The sequence below is a fragment of the Nannospalax galili genome, unplaced genomic scaffold (assembly GCF_000622305.1).
Source record: "Nannospalax galili isolate Female #2095 unplaced genomic scaffold, S.galili_v1.0 scaffold449, whole genome shotgun sequence".
In the NCBI taxonomy this organism is placed as follows: Eukaryota; Metazoa; Chordata; class Mammalia; order Rodentia; family Spalacidae; genus Nannospalax; species Nannospalax galili.
The window spans coordinates 479,377-498,335 of NW_008360312.1; the positions used below are offsets into that span (position 1 = coordinate 479,377).

Here is an 18,959-nt window from a genome sequence, read left to right on the forward strand (position 1 = left end):
AAAGACCCCAAAGAAATGTAGCCAGTTTCTTGGCTAAAAGTCAAAATGTCCTTGGGCTTGTTAGCAACATACTCTCTTCCAAAAGCCAAAAATGTCCAAAGTATTTGGGAGCTTGTATCTAATCCTTAAAAGATTTTAGGGTTACCTCTTCAGAGGGGGTAATGTTGGAGGGGAGGGAGTGGGCATGGATTTGATCAAAACACCTTACACGCATGTATGAAATTCTCAGTAAAGTTTTTGTAAAAGTTTAAAAACAATTCAAAAAAAATAGCTTAAGTTTTAAATGCTCTCACCGTAAAAAGAAGCATGTGTGACAATGCATGCTAATTGCTCAATGGAGCCTTCCTACAACAGACACATATTTCAAAACACCACGCTGCATATCATATTTATAATTTTGTCAACTAAAAACATAAAAAGATGCTGATTAACCATAGCCTAAGTGAAATAAGCAAATAAATCCAATCACTAAGACAGTGATTATTGCTTCTTGATTTTGAAAGAGATATAAATGTATCGGTCACTATATGCACATAGAGTAGGACTGTGAGAAACCACTTAACATTATTATCATTATCATTGTCATTAGTATTATCATTATTATTACAAGTAATAGTGCTAGTACTCAAGCTGCAAACATGAAAATATCTGTCTTATAGTACAAGACTGAAATCTGAGCATATGTATGGCATCTTTCTGTCATCTCCAAATTCTTGGACAATAGTCATAGATGAGAACTTAGCACAGAACTTACATCCCTAACACATAAAACCTCACATCTACTTTTGCTTTATAAAGCCCTGGTCATCTATTAATTGCCAAGGGAAGAAAGGGTATCTTAGAGGAAGAGATGTATGGGAAGAACAGACTTATTTGACCTCAATAGCCTGTGTTATATATAACCACGGTGAGTACTGGACATGTCTGAGGATTTGCTGTTTTCAGAAGGAGACGTCTAGTAATTTGAATCGGGGCACTGAGTGCCTAAGAACACTGGACTGGCAAGCAATTCTACCACAGGCTCTGACAGGAACTTACATTCTGTGTTTTATATTTCAGTGTCAAGACAGCCATTGATTTTACCTTGCAAGCTGTCCCTGCCATGATCTCCCAAGGAGTTATTTAACCAAAAGTCAAAAATTGGCAACAGCTCAAATGTCCATTTGTAGGATGAACACAAAGTGGCCTGCCCACTCGATGAAAAATGTTTACTGAGCATGCCCCCAGGTGGATTAACTCCAAAACCCTAGGTGAAGTAAAGAAACCAGTTAGCCACAAACCATGTGATTGACAGCAGTTATTCACAATATTTCAACAAGGTCAATATACATAGAAAATATATTAGTGATGGCCTATGTCTATGTGTTAGGAATAGGATCAATTACAAATGGGCACAAAAAATCTTTTGGGGCCAACAGAAATGTTCAGAACTTGGTTTTGGGTGATGGTGATACAAGTTGGTAAATTTACAATTTTTTTTAATTGAACTTTATATTTACAGTGGGTCAGTTTTACAGTACGTGAACAGTACCTTAAAAAGTCACTTTAAAAGAAAGACTGGTGGGGCTGGAGAGATGGCTCAGTAATTAAGAACACTGACTATTCTTGCAGAAGACCTGGGTTCGAATTCCAGCACCCACATGGCAGTTAACAACTGTCCATAACTCCAGTCCCAGGGGATCCGACAGCCTCTTCTGTTCGCCCCGGGCATTGCACAACGCAGGTGCACTTACCTACATGCAGGAAATACATGTATATACAGAAAATAAAAATAATAAATACAATTAAAAAATAAAAGAAAGAAAGAAAGGAAGGAAGGAAGGAAGGAAGGAAGGAAGGAAGGAAGGAAGGAAGGAAGGAAGGAAGGACGGACCAGGAAGAGCATATCTGACAGGCGAGGCTAGTGCTTACAGCCACCCCAAGGCGGCCCAGCTAAACAGCGTTTTCTAGCTCGGAGGAAAGCACATGGTTCTTGCACTGGCAGTACATGATTTATTAGTTTTGCTCTGCTGAGAAGACCATTAAGAGTAGAAGATGACAGCTTCAAGGACAGTGCAATGCCTGCTGTCTTTACCAATCCCATTGGCCCCCAACAGAGACTAATGGAGCTGACTCTGCCAGCCTCTGACATTTTCATGATGGTTTTTTACTTTAAAAGTTTTTACTTAAAATGTTTTACTTAAAATTTTTTAATAACAAACACATATGAGTTAAAAGTGAAGGTTTCCTGCCCTGTGAAGGGCATAAATTGTCAAAGGATAACATAACAGCCTTGAAAACCAGCTCCAGATAGGGAATAAGAGGACACGGGACTTCAAAATGAGTGCCAGGGGAACATTCAAGACAACTATGAATCTCACCAAGAAAGGGAGAACTTTGGAAGGGAATGTCAGTTTGAGCTGTTTGAAATAGTGCCTTTGATTTTCCTAATAAAATTGCCAATGAGAAAGCTTACTAACCAATTACCAGCTTCAAAGCATTAGCTGCCCCAGTATCTATGGGACAAACACAGTCCCCATGTTCCTGTATTTTGTGCTGGCCCTACCTTCCTACTCCTTCTTCACAGCTTTTCTGCTCCTTAAGCTGCCAGGGATGCGGGACTAAGAGTTTTCTAAAGCAGCAGTTGCCTTGAGCTTTAGCAGAAAGCCTGCCAGAGGAAAACATCCATGGTGTGGATGACTGCCCTTCTCACCTTTCAACCTAATATCACAGTGAGCAAATCTGTCCAAAATAGTGATACCAATACTCTGGATTACAACTCAGGTAGGTGTGGAAATCAGTGAAAGTCTCATTCACCCTAAGTAAAACTCCCTTTATTAGAATTTCAGATGTTGTTTATAAAATCTGTTTCCTGTCTCATAAGTGGAATGTCAATTGTCTGTTGTATAAGACGAAGGACTTGATTGATGGAACTCAGTTATTTCTTTCTCACTTTGGGATTTTTTTCTAGAAATTATATTTTTGCCTTAACACTGTCAGTTCATCAGTTCATTACATTCATTTACACACATTTGAGTCAGATGAATACAGGCTCAGTGAACCCTGATACACATGTAACCAACCATCGATGCTGTAGCACAAAACTCCCTCCTGCATTCCATCTCTCTTTCATTTTGACTAATTTTAACATGACTAGTAAACTAGTGTGAGAAGCAGTTTATAGTTATGAAACATAATTGTATCCATCACTTATTACCTGGGTGATGGAAAAAGATTTTTAAATTCTCAGAACCTATTGTATCTTTCGTAAAATGGAATAAACCATATTTACTTTGTCAAGTGTTATCTCTAATAATGGGGATCCTGTTTTGTTCTGTTACACCAGCTGTATAAAAAAATTTTGTAAGCTATAAATGTTATACAATTGTGAGATGTTATTATAAATAGCCCTAATAATTTTAAATTTGACTCATGCTCTCCGCCACAAGTTGGCATAGCTGGGAAATTTGCTTGGCTGCCAAGCCTGGGAGGGAAGGCTTGATAAGGGAATTGCCAGTTCTCAACTGATCCCTGGGGCCTGTTTGGTTGTGTCTACCCAGAGCTTGACCTTTCCCTGACATTCTCCCCTGGGAGCCTTTCTCTAGTTTTATGAGAAGCTCCCAGCAAACAGATTGAGCAAAGTCGGAAGCCTAACTTCCTTAGTAACCACTGCATTACTTCAGAAGTCTTATTGCAAACTGTCTGTAAGAAATGTTGAAAACTCAAGCCCTTTTGTGTAAGTGGGAAACGACCGTAGATCTATTTCAGGAGGCAGCCTTGCACTTGGACAAGGAGTGATTCAGTAAAACTTAAGAAGTTAACAGTTATAAAACAGACATTTGTTAGAATTCCCACTTCCCCAAGTTTGCAAATGACGATATAATATGGTTTCCATGTCTCCTCCTTAGCAACCTGAGGACAATTTAAATTAAAAGAGCAGTCTAGATTGATGGCAATTGCCTGTATTCTGAGCTGTGTAGGAAGCTAAGGGAACATGTTCACAAGTTCAAAGCCTACCTAGGCTACAGAGTGAGTTCAAGTGCAATCTCTTAGGGAGATCCCATCTCAAAAGAAAAGTGTTAGGGGTGTAGCTCAGTGGTAGAATGGTTCACTAACATGAACAAGGCCCTAGGTCCAACCCAGAGTACCACAATAGTAGGTAGGTGAGTAGATAGACAGGCAAACAGATAGCTACATAGCTACATAACTACATAGATGATAGATAGATAGATAGATAGATAGATAGATAGATAGATAGATAGATAGATAGATGATAGATAGATAGATAGATGACAGATGATAGATAGATGATAGATAGATGATAGATAGAAAGATGATAGATAGATAGATAGATGATAGACGATAGACAAGAAGGGAATTTATGAAATGAACAAATACCACACTGAGATTGGTATGCGTCATAGGCAGTTGGACTGATTTTTAGTTTAGAGTCACATTCAGATGAAGGAAAAGTGACCATAAAGCATGCCCCATGCACAAGTTGGGTTTCCAGTAGCAAGAGAAAATTTGGGAGGGGTGGCCATTGCATTACAGTTAGGCAGGCCTTCTCTGGAAGCAGTTTTGGTAAAATACTTAAGCTCCTAGGGCTAGGATTATTAGCTCAGAGTATATGTTTGCCTAGCAGCAGGGAGCCTTGGGTTCCATCACACTGAATTAAGAATCAAAAGAATCTCAGCCGAAAAAAAAAAAACAAAAAAACCTGAATCACCTCAGACCTAGCAGTTGCCATGATTTCTGTTATTGTTTAAATACATTTTCACTTTTGTAACTAATTTTGTATTATTCTTCTTAAATAGGCCCTGAGCATTACATAAGACTCAAGCTCTATATGATCAGGATCACCTGCACTCCAGCTCCCCTGCTTTGCTGTGCTTTGTTTTATGTTTAAAATGTTTTCTGAACACTTGATAATTGTACTGGACCCTGGAGATAGCAAATGGGGCAGACGTGACTCCTTCCGAGTTGGAAACCCAATTCTTCCTGCAAAGACTCATTCGAAACAAGCAATCCCAAGGAGCTGTTTCCATGGACTCATGTTTGTCAAAGCTGAGAAACCTAACCTGAGCTAAGGCCTCAGCACATGTGGGACTGAGCACAGCTCAAGAGTAAAGGCCTTCTGGGCAGAGGGAGGGGCAAAAGCAATGGGCAAAAGGAGGAGCAAGTGTAGAGAGTTTAGCTCAGAACAGCAGAAGTTCATTCAGCCTAGTATAGCTCAATCGTGAGACTTTGGCCGGTGACACAAGTTGAGGTGGGAAGCAGAGCAGCGCGCTGTGTGAAGAACAGTGCAGTCATTCAGGAGCTTAGGTGGAAATGCTCAGGTGAGTTCCGTGTTCTTTATTCTGGCTGTATGGTGGAAGACGAGAAGTCCATTGCTGCCTCCAGCCAAGAAAATGAGAACAGCAGCTTAGAGCCCGGTTGAGACAAAGGGGAACAGCCAGCAATAAACCAGGAATCAAGGGCCATTAGAACAGAGGCACCTAGACCTTATGCCTACACGTGTTGATGTTGTAAGAGAAGGTGCCAATGGAAACACCCAGGCCCAGCAAGTGGTGGCTGAGAATGTGGGAGCCAAGGGCAGAGGCGAGGAAGCTGCAAAGAGACAACAAGATGCTGATCTGGGGCCCTTGGAGACACCCAGAGATTTTCTGGGTGCATGAAACATTCTTCAGCTGGGAGGTAGGAATTTTAGCTGAGTAAAATGACAGGTCAGTGTATATCTTGAGCTTTGGGGTCCTTTACAGTTCCTGAAACTACAGTATGTTAAATCTTAGAATGGCAAGGGCCTAACAGAGCCTAAAGCAGAGGGCCCATAGAAATGGGTTTTGCAAGGTTGGGGTCAGTGACTGAGCACACTTACTGCTCTTGCAGAGGACACAGGTTCTAGCACCCACACAGTCTGTAACTCCAGCTCTAGGGGATCCAATACCTTCTTCTGGCCTCCACAGGCTCCTGCATGCACATGGTACATGTAAACTCAATAGGCAAACACATACACATAAATAAAATGAATATTTTTTTTTCAAAAAGGAAATGTCTTGAATATTAAATAAATATGTCATATAACAAAGATTAAACATAATTTAAAATAAATTCAAATAATTAATTCCTTTAACCGTCTTGCCTATACCAACATTTTGAAACATGAACAATTCCTGAAGCTTCCAAATTCTTCCTGAAATCTAAGCTTCGTTAAGGTGAAAGAAACAAAAAAATAATTTGTACAGCCTCTTAACACCTCTAAGTATTAATCACTAATAGTACAATAGTCATCAGCAGAACAATTATCTTTAAGAAGTGAGATGTTTCCTCTATGTAGTGTTAGATTTGAGGTAACTCCATGTACATGCATAGTTTGGAGATCACTGTTACTACCTAATAGTACTTACTTTTTCCTCTTATGTGGAATCTAGATGGGTGTGGTGTTGCGTGCCTTTAGTCCCAGCACTCAGGAAGCAAAGGCAGGCAGATTTCTGTGAGATGGAGGCCAGCCTGGTCTACATAGCAAGTTCCAGCTGATGTTTCAGGGAGACCCTGTCTCCAAAAAAAAAAAAAAAAAGCAAAAAACAAAGACAACAAAGAAGTAGAATGGGTAGGCATGACCAGAGCACAATATACCTATATCAAAGTGTCATAATGAAACCCACCATGTCTACAATTGATATATTTAAATATAATGCAAAAATAAACAGACGAAATGCTTGCCTGTTGACAAGACTGGTCTCTGGAGGCACTACCCCCTTTTGCATCCCTTCTCCTGGAGTCCCCATGGGTCTCATGACACTTGCCTGAATGATGGCCTGATAGGCAACACAGCAAATGACAGCTATGGCTGATGGCCTTGGAATACGGTTAGAGATAAGCACTCAGCATGGCCTGGAGAGGCTCTTCACATTGATTATTCAACACCTATGGTGGCTGTTAGAGTATGGTAGTGGGTTACCTACCTAAGCAATTTCTTTGAATCATGGAAGCTTCTGCCTAGTCTCCACCTACTGCCCCACCTTCTCTTAAACAATGGCCAGTTTTGTTTTCAAAGTCCAGGGCACTTGCTCAGAGACCTCTCTCTCTGCCTGGAACTTCTTGCCCCCCTCCCCCATGCTCTGGCTCCTTGCCTGGTGCCTGGCTGGGCAGCTGTATGCTGCTGTTGCCAACTGTCTGCTCCCTCCCTTGAGTCTCAACTCCTTGAGGGCAAAAACTGGATTGATTTTTGTTTTCCTGTCTGCAGTCCTGACTTCCAGCTCCGCCCTGTCTCAAAGCAAATAAGTGGGTGAATGTGTGAACAAACAGTTATATATTCAGGAGATAAAACAATTTTAAAATATTTTTTTAAAGGTTGAAAGAGAAAACTAAATTTTTTCCTAATAAAGGACTCAGCAGTATACTAAGGCATTGTGTATCTTTGAGTGTATCTGTGAATCAAGAACAAAAATTTTCACCAAGATAGTGACTTTTAAAAATAAAGCATACTAATCTTCAAAAACCTTTCACTATCTTGTACTATCATTGTTTCGAAAAACAATGAACAAAGCCACAATATGACCAAGTGAACATCCCAAAATATAAAATACTGGTGCTTAGGACGTATATGCAACTGGTTTTTATTTTTCTTGATGTAAGAGAAAGCTCCAAGGAAATTTAAATTATTCATCGTACTTCAGTGAAAGCCAGGGGTGGCTGGCAGTGTTTGGTCACACAGCAGAATTTTAACAAATGGATTTAAAGTTTGTAGAAAATACTTATGAGTAGCTCTTACGAACTAGGGTGCTATGTGAGCTCTGACTGTTATACTCAGAGTAGCTTGCAACAAACATACTAGGATATTTAAACATCATTGTTCATAAGATGCAGGTGTTCTTGAGAGGCAAGATTTTGTTCAATGAAGCAAAACATTTTAATGTCTCCTCTCCTGGAGTCACTTTCAGAATGTCATAAGACACCCACGATTTGGCAGAAGAAACTCACACAAGACTATATTTATTCTGGATCATTCCACTGAGACAACTAAATATATACGGAGTGGTTTCCTAATCATTTTCAACGCAACTGAAAGAAGAATTTCCTACAAATTTGACACATCCAACAGTAGACTTAACTTTGAGAAAGGATTGGGTGTATTGATGAAGTTCAAGCAAACACGACACAGAAATGACCAAAAAAAAAAAAAATGATGTATTCAAAAGGTCTTTGAAATCTATTATTCTGAGATATTCGGACAACTGATTTACTCAATGTGTGTTATACAGCATGCATTTTGCCCTTCTCCAGATCTGTGTCCAAAGGCCACTTTATTACAGAAATCTAAATAATATTGGCCCCCTAAACCTTCTCCCTTCCCCCCTACCTGTCTGCTTTTCTCTATAGACCTTCAGTCTTGTATTTCTGTGTTTATATACTTACGTTGATTGCCCAAAGGAAAGGACTAGGTTGTTTTGTTCACTGCTTGAACCCAAGTGATTGGCAAATGGTATGTTTAGTACATTTCAAGATAAAAATGAGTCACATACATTAAAAATGTACAAACAAGGGGATGGAGAGATTGCTCAGTGGTTAAGAGCACTGACTGCTCTTGCAGAGGACCCAGTTTCGATTCTCAGCACTCGCATGGGGACTATGAACAATCCTTAACTCCAGTTCCAGGGTAATCTGAAGCCCTCTCCTGTCCTCCGCAGTATTGCATGACACAGGTGCACTCACATACATGCAGGCAATACACTCATACACAAAAAATAAAAATAATAAATGCAGTATTTTTTATTAAAATGTATAAACAAGAGAGTAAAACAGGGATTCCCTGTTTTTTACATAATTATGTGCCCCCAAATTTGCAGTGATCAACATATCTTATGTATCTAATACATAATTAATGACAGCGAATTTGTGTTCTGATTTATACACTTTCTTCTTTTAAAAACTTTTTTAGGGCTAGAGTGATTGCTCAGTGGTTAAGAGCACTGGCTGCTCTTGCAGAGGACCCAGGTTCAATTCCCAGTACCCACATGGTGGTTAATAACTGTCCATAACTCCAGTTCCAAGAGATCTATGCCTTCTTCTGGCCTCTGAGCACTGCACACACATGGTACACTTACATACATGCAGGTAAAACACTCATTCAACGTAAAATAAAAATAAGTAAATTTTAAGTTTTTAGCATAGTTGTGATTACTTTTTTATATAAATTGCCATTATAAACCATGAATAACTCATTCACCAGATTTAGATATCATGATTTGATATCACTGCCAAAGTGCAAACTCATCTTCTAATTTTAAAAAAAGTGCCACATATTCCACAAAACTATATACTATAGTCTCAAAAAAATCCAGTGATGTTAATTACCTTGACTTGATCATCACTCAGTGTGTTCATCAATCGAAACATCACATTGAACCTCAGAAATATAAGCAAATAATCTGTATTTTCAAAGTATGAAAATAATTTTTAAAGATGAATTCATCTTCTCTAGTTTATCATCTCTCTCAATAGCATTACTGGAGTGTCATGTTGCTTCTGAAGGCAGAATAATGTGAGTTAAGATCAAAGTATTTAGTCAAAACATTCTCTCAAAAGAATAAAGTTAGAGAACTTACACTTCCTAACTTCAAATGCACTGCAAAGCAAGATTAACTGAGACTGTGAAGTATTGGCATATAGAGAGACACACGTGAGCAGACAGCAAATGACTGTCCAGAAGTCCATCTTCACATTGATGGTCAATTACGTCTCCACAGAGGTGCAAACAATTCAATAGAGAAGAGAGCCTTACTGATAAATTGCATTAAGATGATTGGATATCTGTACGTAGAAAGAACTTATATCCTTACTTTATGCATACACCAAATTTGGCTAAAATGGGCAATAAATCTGAACATAAAAAATGAAATCTATAAAACTTTAGAACAAAACACAGGAGTAAATCATTGTGCCCGTGGTTAAAAATTGCTTAACTATAACACCAAACACAACCAACAGAAGAAATGTTAATAAATTGAACCTTATCAAAATTTAAAAAATATTTACTCTTCTAAAAACACTGAGATAAAGCAAAGAATTAGAGAAATACAAATCATGTGTCTCACTAACGAAATTATTTCTGGACTATATGAACAACTCACAACTTAAGAAAAACACAGCTTAGAAATAAGCACAAAACTTGAAAATTTAAGATAGCCAATAAACAGATAAAATGATGTTCAAAATCATTAGTAATTAGGAAAATGAAAACCACCATTTCCCACTCACTAAAATGGCTATCAGCGGGAAGACAACCAGTAATATGATATAAAGAAATTGGAACTCTTATCTACAATTGGTGGAACTGTACGGGTGAGTCATTTTGGAAAATAGTTTTTCAAATTCTTTAAAACCAAGTTTTTTCTACAACTCAGAAATTCTACTCCTACATATCTATCCCAGAGAAATAGAAAACATTTAACACATTAAAAGATTTTCAGGTAAGTGTACATAGCAGCATTATTCATGGCCCAAGCCTAGAAATAACCCAAATATTCACCAACAGCTGAGTGTAATATTGTATATCGTACATGTATTGAAAAATGTACATTTTATGCACATATATTTTACTAGAGTTTTATACATCTGTATGATAAAATTTGCATGAAATTCTGTAAACTATATAAATACAGCATAGTCATAAGAATGTACATGTATAATCACAAACTAATGTCTCTAATTTTCAACCCAGATACAATTCTGGATTGAAATTCTAGATTCTCTAATTCTTAGCTCTGTGAGGGCTAAGTATAGGCTCGTAGAGTCTATACTTGTAAGATAAGGGCAATATTAATGTACCTCATAGGATTATGGGATTAAATGGTATGAAATAAACAAAGTACTTAGCATTGGGCTGGAACAGTGTCTGTCCTCAATAAATCAGAAACATTATTATTTGTCTTTTTGATGGCTTATTAAAAATATAGTTTTTATTCACATGGGGAGGAGAAGAAAGTTATTTGAAGTGGAAAAAGCTACTTCTGCCCTTCCAGCTGTTAGGCTTCAGATTTTTCACTTAATCTCTGAGTCTAGATTGTCAAAGACTATAAAAGAGAGCCCCAGCTGTTTGTCTCAGAATTCCTAGGACTAGGAAAACTGTGTGGAAGTGCTTTCTAAACTGCAAAGTACAATAAATTATAAAATCCTGTGTTATCATGGTATCTGTCTCCATCTTTACCGCCCACAATATGTTTTTAGAAGAACCAGAATAACCCCTCATAGGACATTGTGGAGTCATTTCTAACCCCCCAAGTACATAATGAAAGAGTTTTTTCATGGCCACAGTGGCCATGGCAAGACATTTTCAGAGTAAAGCTTATCCTCTGTTGTTTGAACACAGAGCAAGGAGATCCACGTCACCCCCTATCTGAAACACTCTGCCTGTCCTCACCAGCTATCAGGCTCAGCTAAATATGGCTCTGGCCACTGTGCTAATAATCCCTGCTGGTTCTGAGACCTCCATCCACCACCGATGTGACATTCTTTGTGTTCAAATGTCTAGCTGACGTCTGATGCTTTAAACAGCCCATGCTTTCACCCTCTCCACATTGTCAAAGCCCTGCATCACCACTCTTAAAAGGCTCCTAAGGCCACTCCTTGCACCAGCTGCTGACCAGCCTGACACTTGCCTCTCTCTGCCTGCCTCTGCTTGCCTTGAATGCCTGGTTCTTCCAGCTCCTGGGGGGTCTGAGGAAGCCAGGACCATGTCTACATTTGGCTACAGAAGAGGACTTAGTAAATATGAATCCATTGATGAGGATGAACTCCTGGCTTCCCTGTCAGCTGAGGAGCTAAAGGAGCTTGAGAGGGAGCTGGAAGACATTGAACCTGACCACAACCTTCCTGTGGGGCTAAGACAAAAGAGCCTGACAGAGAAAACCCCCACAGTGAACTTCAGCAGAGAGGCATTGATGGCCTATTGGGAAAAGGAGTCCCAAAAACTTCTGGAGAAGGAACGCCTGGGAGAGTGTGGAAAGGTAGGCTCTGAAGACTGTGTCCTGGCTGTGCCCATCACCACCCTTGACCCTCACTCCAAACACAGGCACCCTTGCTATCTCTAGCTTCTCAGTCTTCATCACTTTAACTTTCTTTAACACAGTTCTACCTGTTACTGAAACATTTCCCAGGCTGAAATACTCCCATTAATTTGTAAGTAAAAAAAAATTAATTGGGGTACGTATCTTCATTGACCAAAAATGGAAACCTCAAGGGAAAAATATTTCACAATCAGAGCCTGGATTTAAATGTTTTGTGAAATATGTCTTACTTATACTCTAAGTTGGTCATGTTGCCCAGCATGTTTCTGGTACACTTGTTTTTCCAGCTAAGTACATGTATTCCATGATACTTTGACTGTAATAATGGCAACAGTAAAAGTAGTTCTGTGTTTCCACCACCAAGAAGTTCAAGGTGGTGGGAAGTCCATGGGAATGGGAGTCAAGGGGCTTTGTTCTTAGTCCTGTTCTGCTCCGAAGTTGCCAGACTTTGGACAGTCACTTGCACAGGATTCTCTTTCCATCTGCCCATTGAGGAAGTTCAAGATTGAATTTCTTTTGTGAATCAAGGATTCCCTTGAGATTTTCACAAGTTCAAGACTTTTTCCCAAGAAAAAATGCATGTGTGTGCTGCACACTCAAAATTGCGCATAGAATTCTAGATGACGAAACCATCTGAAGACACAGGCTAGATCTGCCTGTGTGGATGGGCACCTTCCTACTTTTCCATGGCGATTCCGAGGCTACTCAATGTACTTAATGTTGGAAGACTCAGATCCCTTATGTGCTGTCCAGGGAAGAGTTATTTTGAATTTCCAATGAGTCACTACTGGAAGAAAATTCAAAAGACTAATTTCTGGGAAAGCCATTATAGTAATATAATATTTCTATAGGAAAGTAATTTTGTGGAAGAAAACCGGCTAGAAACAGAAGTTTGAAAGCACCATGTGCTCCACTACAATCACCTGAAATGGAAATGGCTGAGCAGTGGTGGCAGGCTTTTGTAGTACTAACGTGAGCCCTGTTGGACGATCTTGATGATGGCTGTGTTCAGTGCCTGTACAGCAAGCTGTATGTGAGCTTTGTCCATGTCAGTCATGGCAGGAAGGGCCACTGGTACCAGAGCAGGATCTGTAAAGGCCACTGTGGCCACCTGTATTGAGGAACTAGAGGGGGAGGTAAGAAAAGACACCTACAACCAGTCAGCATTGGAGCTGGTCAGTTCTTCCACAACATCGTTATAAGAGCTGAATTTTATTTATTGTGTTTTCTTTTTTTAATATTTTATTATTATTTTTATTTTGTATGTATGTGTGTATTGCCTGCATGTAGGTAAGTGCACCTATGTCATGCAATGCCCGCAGAGGACAGAAAAGGCTGTTGGATTTCCTGGAACTGGAGTTACAGACAGTTGTTAGCTGCCATGTGGGTGCTGGGATTCGAACCCGGGTCTTCTGCAAGAAGAGTCGGTGTTCTTAACCACTAAGCTATTTCTCCAGCCCCTTATTGTGTTTTCTTATTTGTTTTTTTTTTGTTTGAAGTAGGAATGAGTGTCCAAAGTCTGGTGAAATATGACATTTTATCATAATTATCAAGGAATTTTCTAGAAGAAGAAGAAAAAGAAGAAGAGGAAGAAGAAAAAGAAGAAGAAGAAGAAGAAGAAGAAGAAGAAGAAAAAGAAGAAGAAGAAGAAGGACTGTCTGTCTGAGAATGAGAACCTGGGACATACAGGCACCTATGGCAATAACCCAACAAAGGCATTTTAATGTCATAATGTCCTGACAGCAGCGGGAACCAAAGGGCAAAGCCTGTTGTCAGCTGTTGCTGAAATCTACCCCATGCTGCCAAAAGTTTTGCTGATCCTGCCAATGGTTTATCGGCCCAATTAGAGAGGCTGTCTTCTTGATGAACTTTGATTCCTTTCTCTGCTGGTTAACTTTTCTCCCACTCCACTGTACCAGCCAGCCAGCTGTCTTCTGCAGTCACAAGGAGTGCTGAGTAGAAGTCGCTGACAGAGGGTGTAAATCCATTCCTGACACAGGGAAAACCTCCAAGCTGCTGAGGGGAAGAGGAGCGGGTGCCTAAGTGAAGATAGCACAGGAGGTTCTATGAGAGGAGCTGGGGATTAGGAAGGGGCTAGGACATTGATTGTGAAGGCTTAAGACTTTCCCATGTAGTGCCTGGTAAGTGACAGCCTTCTTTCTGTCCACCGAGGCTGACACAGAGGGGTACTACATTCGAGGTCTAGGGCGTGCTATGGTCCAGGGCCCCTCACTTGAGTAGCTGCTGGGTCTAAGGCACAAGTGCCAATGAGCTTCCTCACATTATCTCATTTCATCTTATCTTTCTGTATGGGAGACCTGACAACAGGAAAGGTTCAAGAAATCATGTGAGGGTAGCAGCTTGTAGAGAAAGTTGGAATTGAAACTAGGCTCTACTGGCTTGAAGGCTGTTGTGAAAATTGTGACTTCAGGAAGTGTGAATTCTAGGCCTCCCTAAGATCTGCAGATGAGAAACTGGGGACGAAGCCCAGCAAAGCTGTGGTCTAATAATCCCACTCAGTGATTAGGACACAGGCTAACATTAGGACCATAGGAATCCCTGAACTCTAAGGTAACTTCCTTGAGAAACCAGAAAGGTTTAGTGATTTGTCTGAAGTCAACCAGCTCTTTATAGGGAGAACCAGGACAAGAACCAAAGGCCAAGCCTCCTCTTACTTGTGGACGTGACGATGATTGGGAGGTGATCAGGAGAAAGGGCTGGTCATCTCTATTGTGTTACTTAAATTTATTTCCTATACACACCAGCATTCAAATTCTGCCTGTTCAGTCCCTCAACACCTCTTCCCCAGTTTCCATTTACTATGCCCACCTTCTCACTTACATTCCCTGAAGGATCAGGGCCAACTCCAAAACAGTGAATGTAAGACATCATTGCCCAATATCCACTGGTGCAGGAGTGATACATACAGAAGTGAAAACTGTCTTGTGGACTGTCCTGCCTTCCTCTTTGCAGAATCTCTTTCTCCCTGCTGATGCTTTTGTTCCCTACCTGGGTCACCGAATATCGCAGATTGCCCAGGGCTAGCTAAAAATCCTGTATCCTAGGAAACCCCTCAGGTTCAGGCAAACTGCCAAGACAGTTGGTGATCCAATCTTATTATTTTCTTCTAGATACAGTCCTGACTTTGAGAAACTGATAACCAATGTCAACTTAGATCCATTCTGTAAATAAATATTGAGTCTCTATGACACATGAAGCAGTGGGCTAGGTGAGCAAAACAGATGTAGGTCTTCAGCCATTGTAATGGTCTGTTGGGAAAAATGACAAATAAGTAGTTAGCGTGGTGAGTAGTTTATTGGAAGAGGTGCAGTGTTATAAAAAAGCATTTTGGAAATCATTTCAGGAAGTGTAAAAAAAAGAGAGATGGCTCAGCAGTTAAGAGCACTGGCTGCTCTTGCAGAGGACCCGGGTTTGGGTCCCAGCACCCACATGGTGGCCAAAAACCATCTGTAACTGCAGTTCCAGGGGATTCAACGCCCTCTTCTGACACTGCGTGGCACAGGTGCACGCATGTGAACACTATACTCATACACATGAAATTAAAATAATTCTAAAAAAGGTTTTCAAGAAAAGTCATCATCATATATTACATGACACCTCAAGTTGCTAGATAGTGTTTTCAGGCATTATTTTCTGATGTATTTTGAGAGGGAAAAGATTTTGCAGATTAGAGCCTAAAGGTCTTTAAAATATAAAGGATATAAGATTTAATGGGTTCATGAAAGACAGCATACTTTGGATTCTGAGACAGGCTGCTAATACTAAAAGAGTTGAAAGCACACAGGTAATCCACACATGCATAGACAGTAGTTAGGGAGTGCAACTACAAAAATGTATACAAAGGGATTTAGGGTAGGGATGTCAAAACTCTGTCTACAGTTGTTCTTTTCAGTTAATCCATTTATTTCCCTGCAGGACATTTTTTTTTGTCATTGAGTTGTGCCTTGTAGCCCTTTGCCAGTCTTTTGACAGACAAACAGATCAACACAGTACACACACGAACACACATACGCATGAGTCTCTCCCCCTCTTGCTCCTAAAAGTAAATTAAAACTGGACAGGTTATCCCAGGAGAGGGTGACCCTGTCTCAGGCCATCACTTGATGCCTGCCACTCCAAACTAGTGGATAACCGGAGGCTATTTTGTGACAGCAACTGGGCAGACAAACCTGGAGACCAACACAATGTTTTCCAAAGCTCCATCCACATACCTCAGTCAGCAGCACTCCTTGTGAAAAAAAAAAAAAAAAAAAAGTTTGCAACGCCAAGCAAAGAATTACGGCTATGGGGACAAGGAAAGGCTCAAGGCCTTCAAAAAAGATAAAGGACTTCAGAGAGAATAAGGGAAAATCAAATGCTCTCACAAGGTTTTAGACTTTTCCTAAGAAAAGGTAACATGAGAAAGAAAGCAGTCATTTGGGCGTCTATACAGTGAGACTAAAGACAAAAAAGACAATGGTAGCATGGAATTCTCCTTATCTGAAAGCCCTTCATATCTGAAGCATGGTAAGCAAGGCTTTACTGTTCCCTGCTGATCCACATAGATGACTGGAATCTAGTGAGGTTAGGAGTGATTATCTTTTCCTCTCATCTTCTTCAGGCTGTCTGTCACATATAACCTGGGGTTCAACAGAGGTTTCAAGTTATCAGCCAAAAAGTGAAATGCGTGGTTCAGGTTGGGAGCTGTTGTTTTGATCAGAAGCACTGAGATAGTATGGACTTCTCCAGTTCTTGTACACCAGAACTCTCCCACAAAAGCAAAAAGTACTGGAGCAGTAAAAATGACACCTTGCTTCTCCCAACATGAAAGCAAACAGGAAAGAGGGAACTGGGCTCGGTCGACTGAAAATGTGGAGAATAAACACTCTGTTGCTGAGCTATAGTCCTAACCTCTCATCTTTTTGTTTTGAGACAGTCTCACTAAATTGCCCAGACTAACCTTGAACTCACTTTGTACCTCAGACAAGCTTTGAACTTGCAACTCTCCCAATCCAACCTTCCAATTAGCCAAGATAGCAGGTGTGCATCAACAGGCCTGGTGAATTTTTGAACATTAAAATAAAATAAAAGGGAAATCATGGGGCTAGAGAGATGGATCAGCAGTTAAGAGTACTGACTGTTCTTGCAGAAAACCTGTATTCAAATCCCAGCACCCACATGGCAGCTGGCAACTGTCAGTAACTCTGGTTCCAGGGGATCCAATGCCCTCATCTGTCCTCCATGGGCACTGTATGACATGAGTGCACTTGCATACATGCAGGCATAACACTCAAACACACATAAAATAAAAACAAATTTTAAAAAAGGAATTTATTACCATGTTGTATATCTTTCCTGCCATTGTTCAGAATGAAAAAGAAAAACAAATGTAGGAGAGTTGATTCCAGGGGTGAGGTTTGGATTTCCATAACTTGAAAAAAAATGAGTCAAGAAGTCAACACACTGAAAATCATTTTATTGTATTTTATGATGGTGTATGTGTGGAAGACAAGATAACTGTGGAATCAATTCTCTTTTCACCTTTACATGGTGAAAAGATTCAAAAGACTGAACTCGGTTCCATCTGGCTTACACTACGAATACCTTTATCTGTTGAGCCATCTTACCAGTTCAATGTTCAAACTGACAAAATGATCATATATTTTTATTCAATAAGCTGAATGCTGGCTAATCAGTAGAAGACAAATGTTTACAGACAAAGCTGGCAACAGCCATAGAACCAAAATGTTGGTCTTGGCCACTTGAACTAAGGAGCAGGGGACTACAGGCCTTTTCAGCACCGACCTTTATGTCCCTCACCTTGCATTACTTTTGTAAATTGATAAAATGTGCTTCCCGTAAAAACCTTAACGATGTCACTACACTCCTTAGGTTGTAGAAGACAAAGAAGACAGTGAAGAAGAACTGATCTTCACTGAGAGCAACAGTGAGGTTTCTGAGGAGGTATGTACAGAGGAGGAGGAAGAGGAACAAGAGGAGTCTCAGGAGGAAGAAGAGGAGGAGGAGGAAGAAGGCAGTGAGGAAGAGGAAACAATAGAAACCACGCAACATATTAATGGAACAGTCAACTACAATAGTGTCAATTCTGACAACTCGAAACCTAAGACATTTAAAAGTCAAATAGAAAATATAAATTTAACTAATGGCAACAGTGGAGGAACACAAAGGAACACAGAGTCCCCAGCTGCCATTCACCCGTGTGGAAATCCCACAGTTATTGAGGATGCTTTGGAAAAGATTAAAAACAATGACCCTGACACAACAGAAGTCAATCTGAACAACATTGAGAACATCACCACGCAGACCCTGTCCCGCTTTGCTGAAGCCCTCAAGGCCAACACAGTAGTGAAGACGTTCAGTTTGGCCAACACACACGCTGACGACAGTGCGGCCATTGCAATTGCAGAAATGCTCAAGGTCAACCAGCATATCACCAATGTAAATGTGGAGTCCAACTTCATCACAGGAAAGGGGATCCTGGCCATCATGAGGGCCCTGCAGCACAACATGGTGCTCACAGAGCTGCGCTTCCACAACCAGAGGCATATCATGGGCAGCCAGGTAGAGATGGAGATTGTGAAGTTGCTCAAGGAGAACACCACACTGCTGAGGCTCGGCTACCATTTTGAGCTCCCAGGACCACGGATGAGTATGACAAGCATTTTAACAAGAAATATGGATAAACAGAGGCAAAAGAGGATGCAGGAGCAGAAACAGCAAGAGGGATATGATGGAGGAGCCAATCTTAGGACCAAAGTCTGGCAAAGAGGGACTCCTGGGTCTTCTCCTTATGCATCACCCAAGCAGTCTCCCTGGTCATCCCCCAAAGTCCCCAAGAAAGCCCACACTGCAAGGTGCAGACCGCCATCTCCCGTGACCCCTCCTCCCCCT

General features: G+C 40.5%; 1 protein-coding gene across 1 annotated transcript in view; it reads left to right on the top strand.

Moving 5' to 3' along the window:
* The first annotated feature begins 11,640 nt into the window (after window positions 1–11,640).
* The window catches only part of Lmod2 (leiomodin 2), an 8,490-nt gene continuing 1,171 nt past the window's right edge, over window positions 11,641–18,959 (top strand). Inside the window, exons 1-2 of the mRNA XM_008824874.2 lie at window positions 11,641–11,987; window positions 17,940–18,958. Of these exons, the coding sequence (XP_008823096.1) occupies window positions 11,715–11,987; window positions 17,940–18,958 (1,292 nt within the window). The 5' untranslated portion in view covers window positions 11,641–11,714. The remainder of the gene's footprint in view (window positions 11,988–17,939; window position 18,959) is intronic.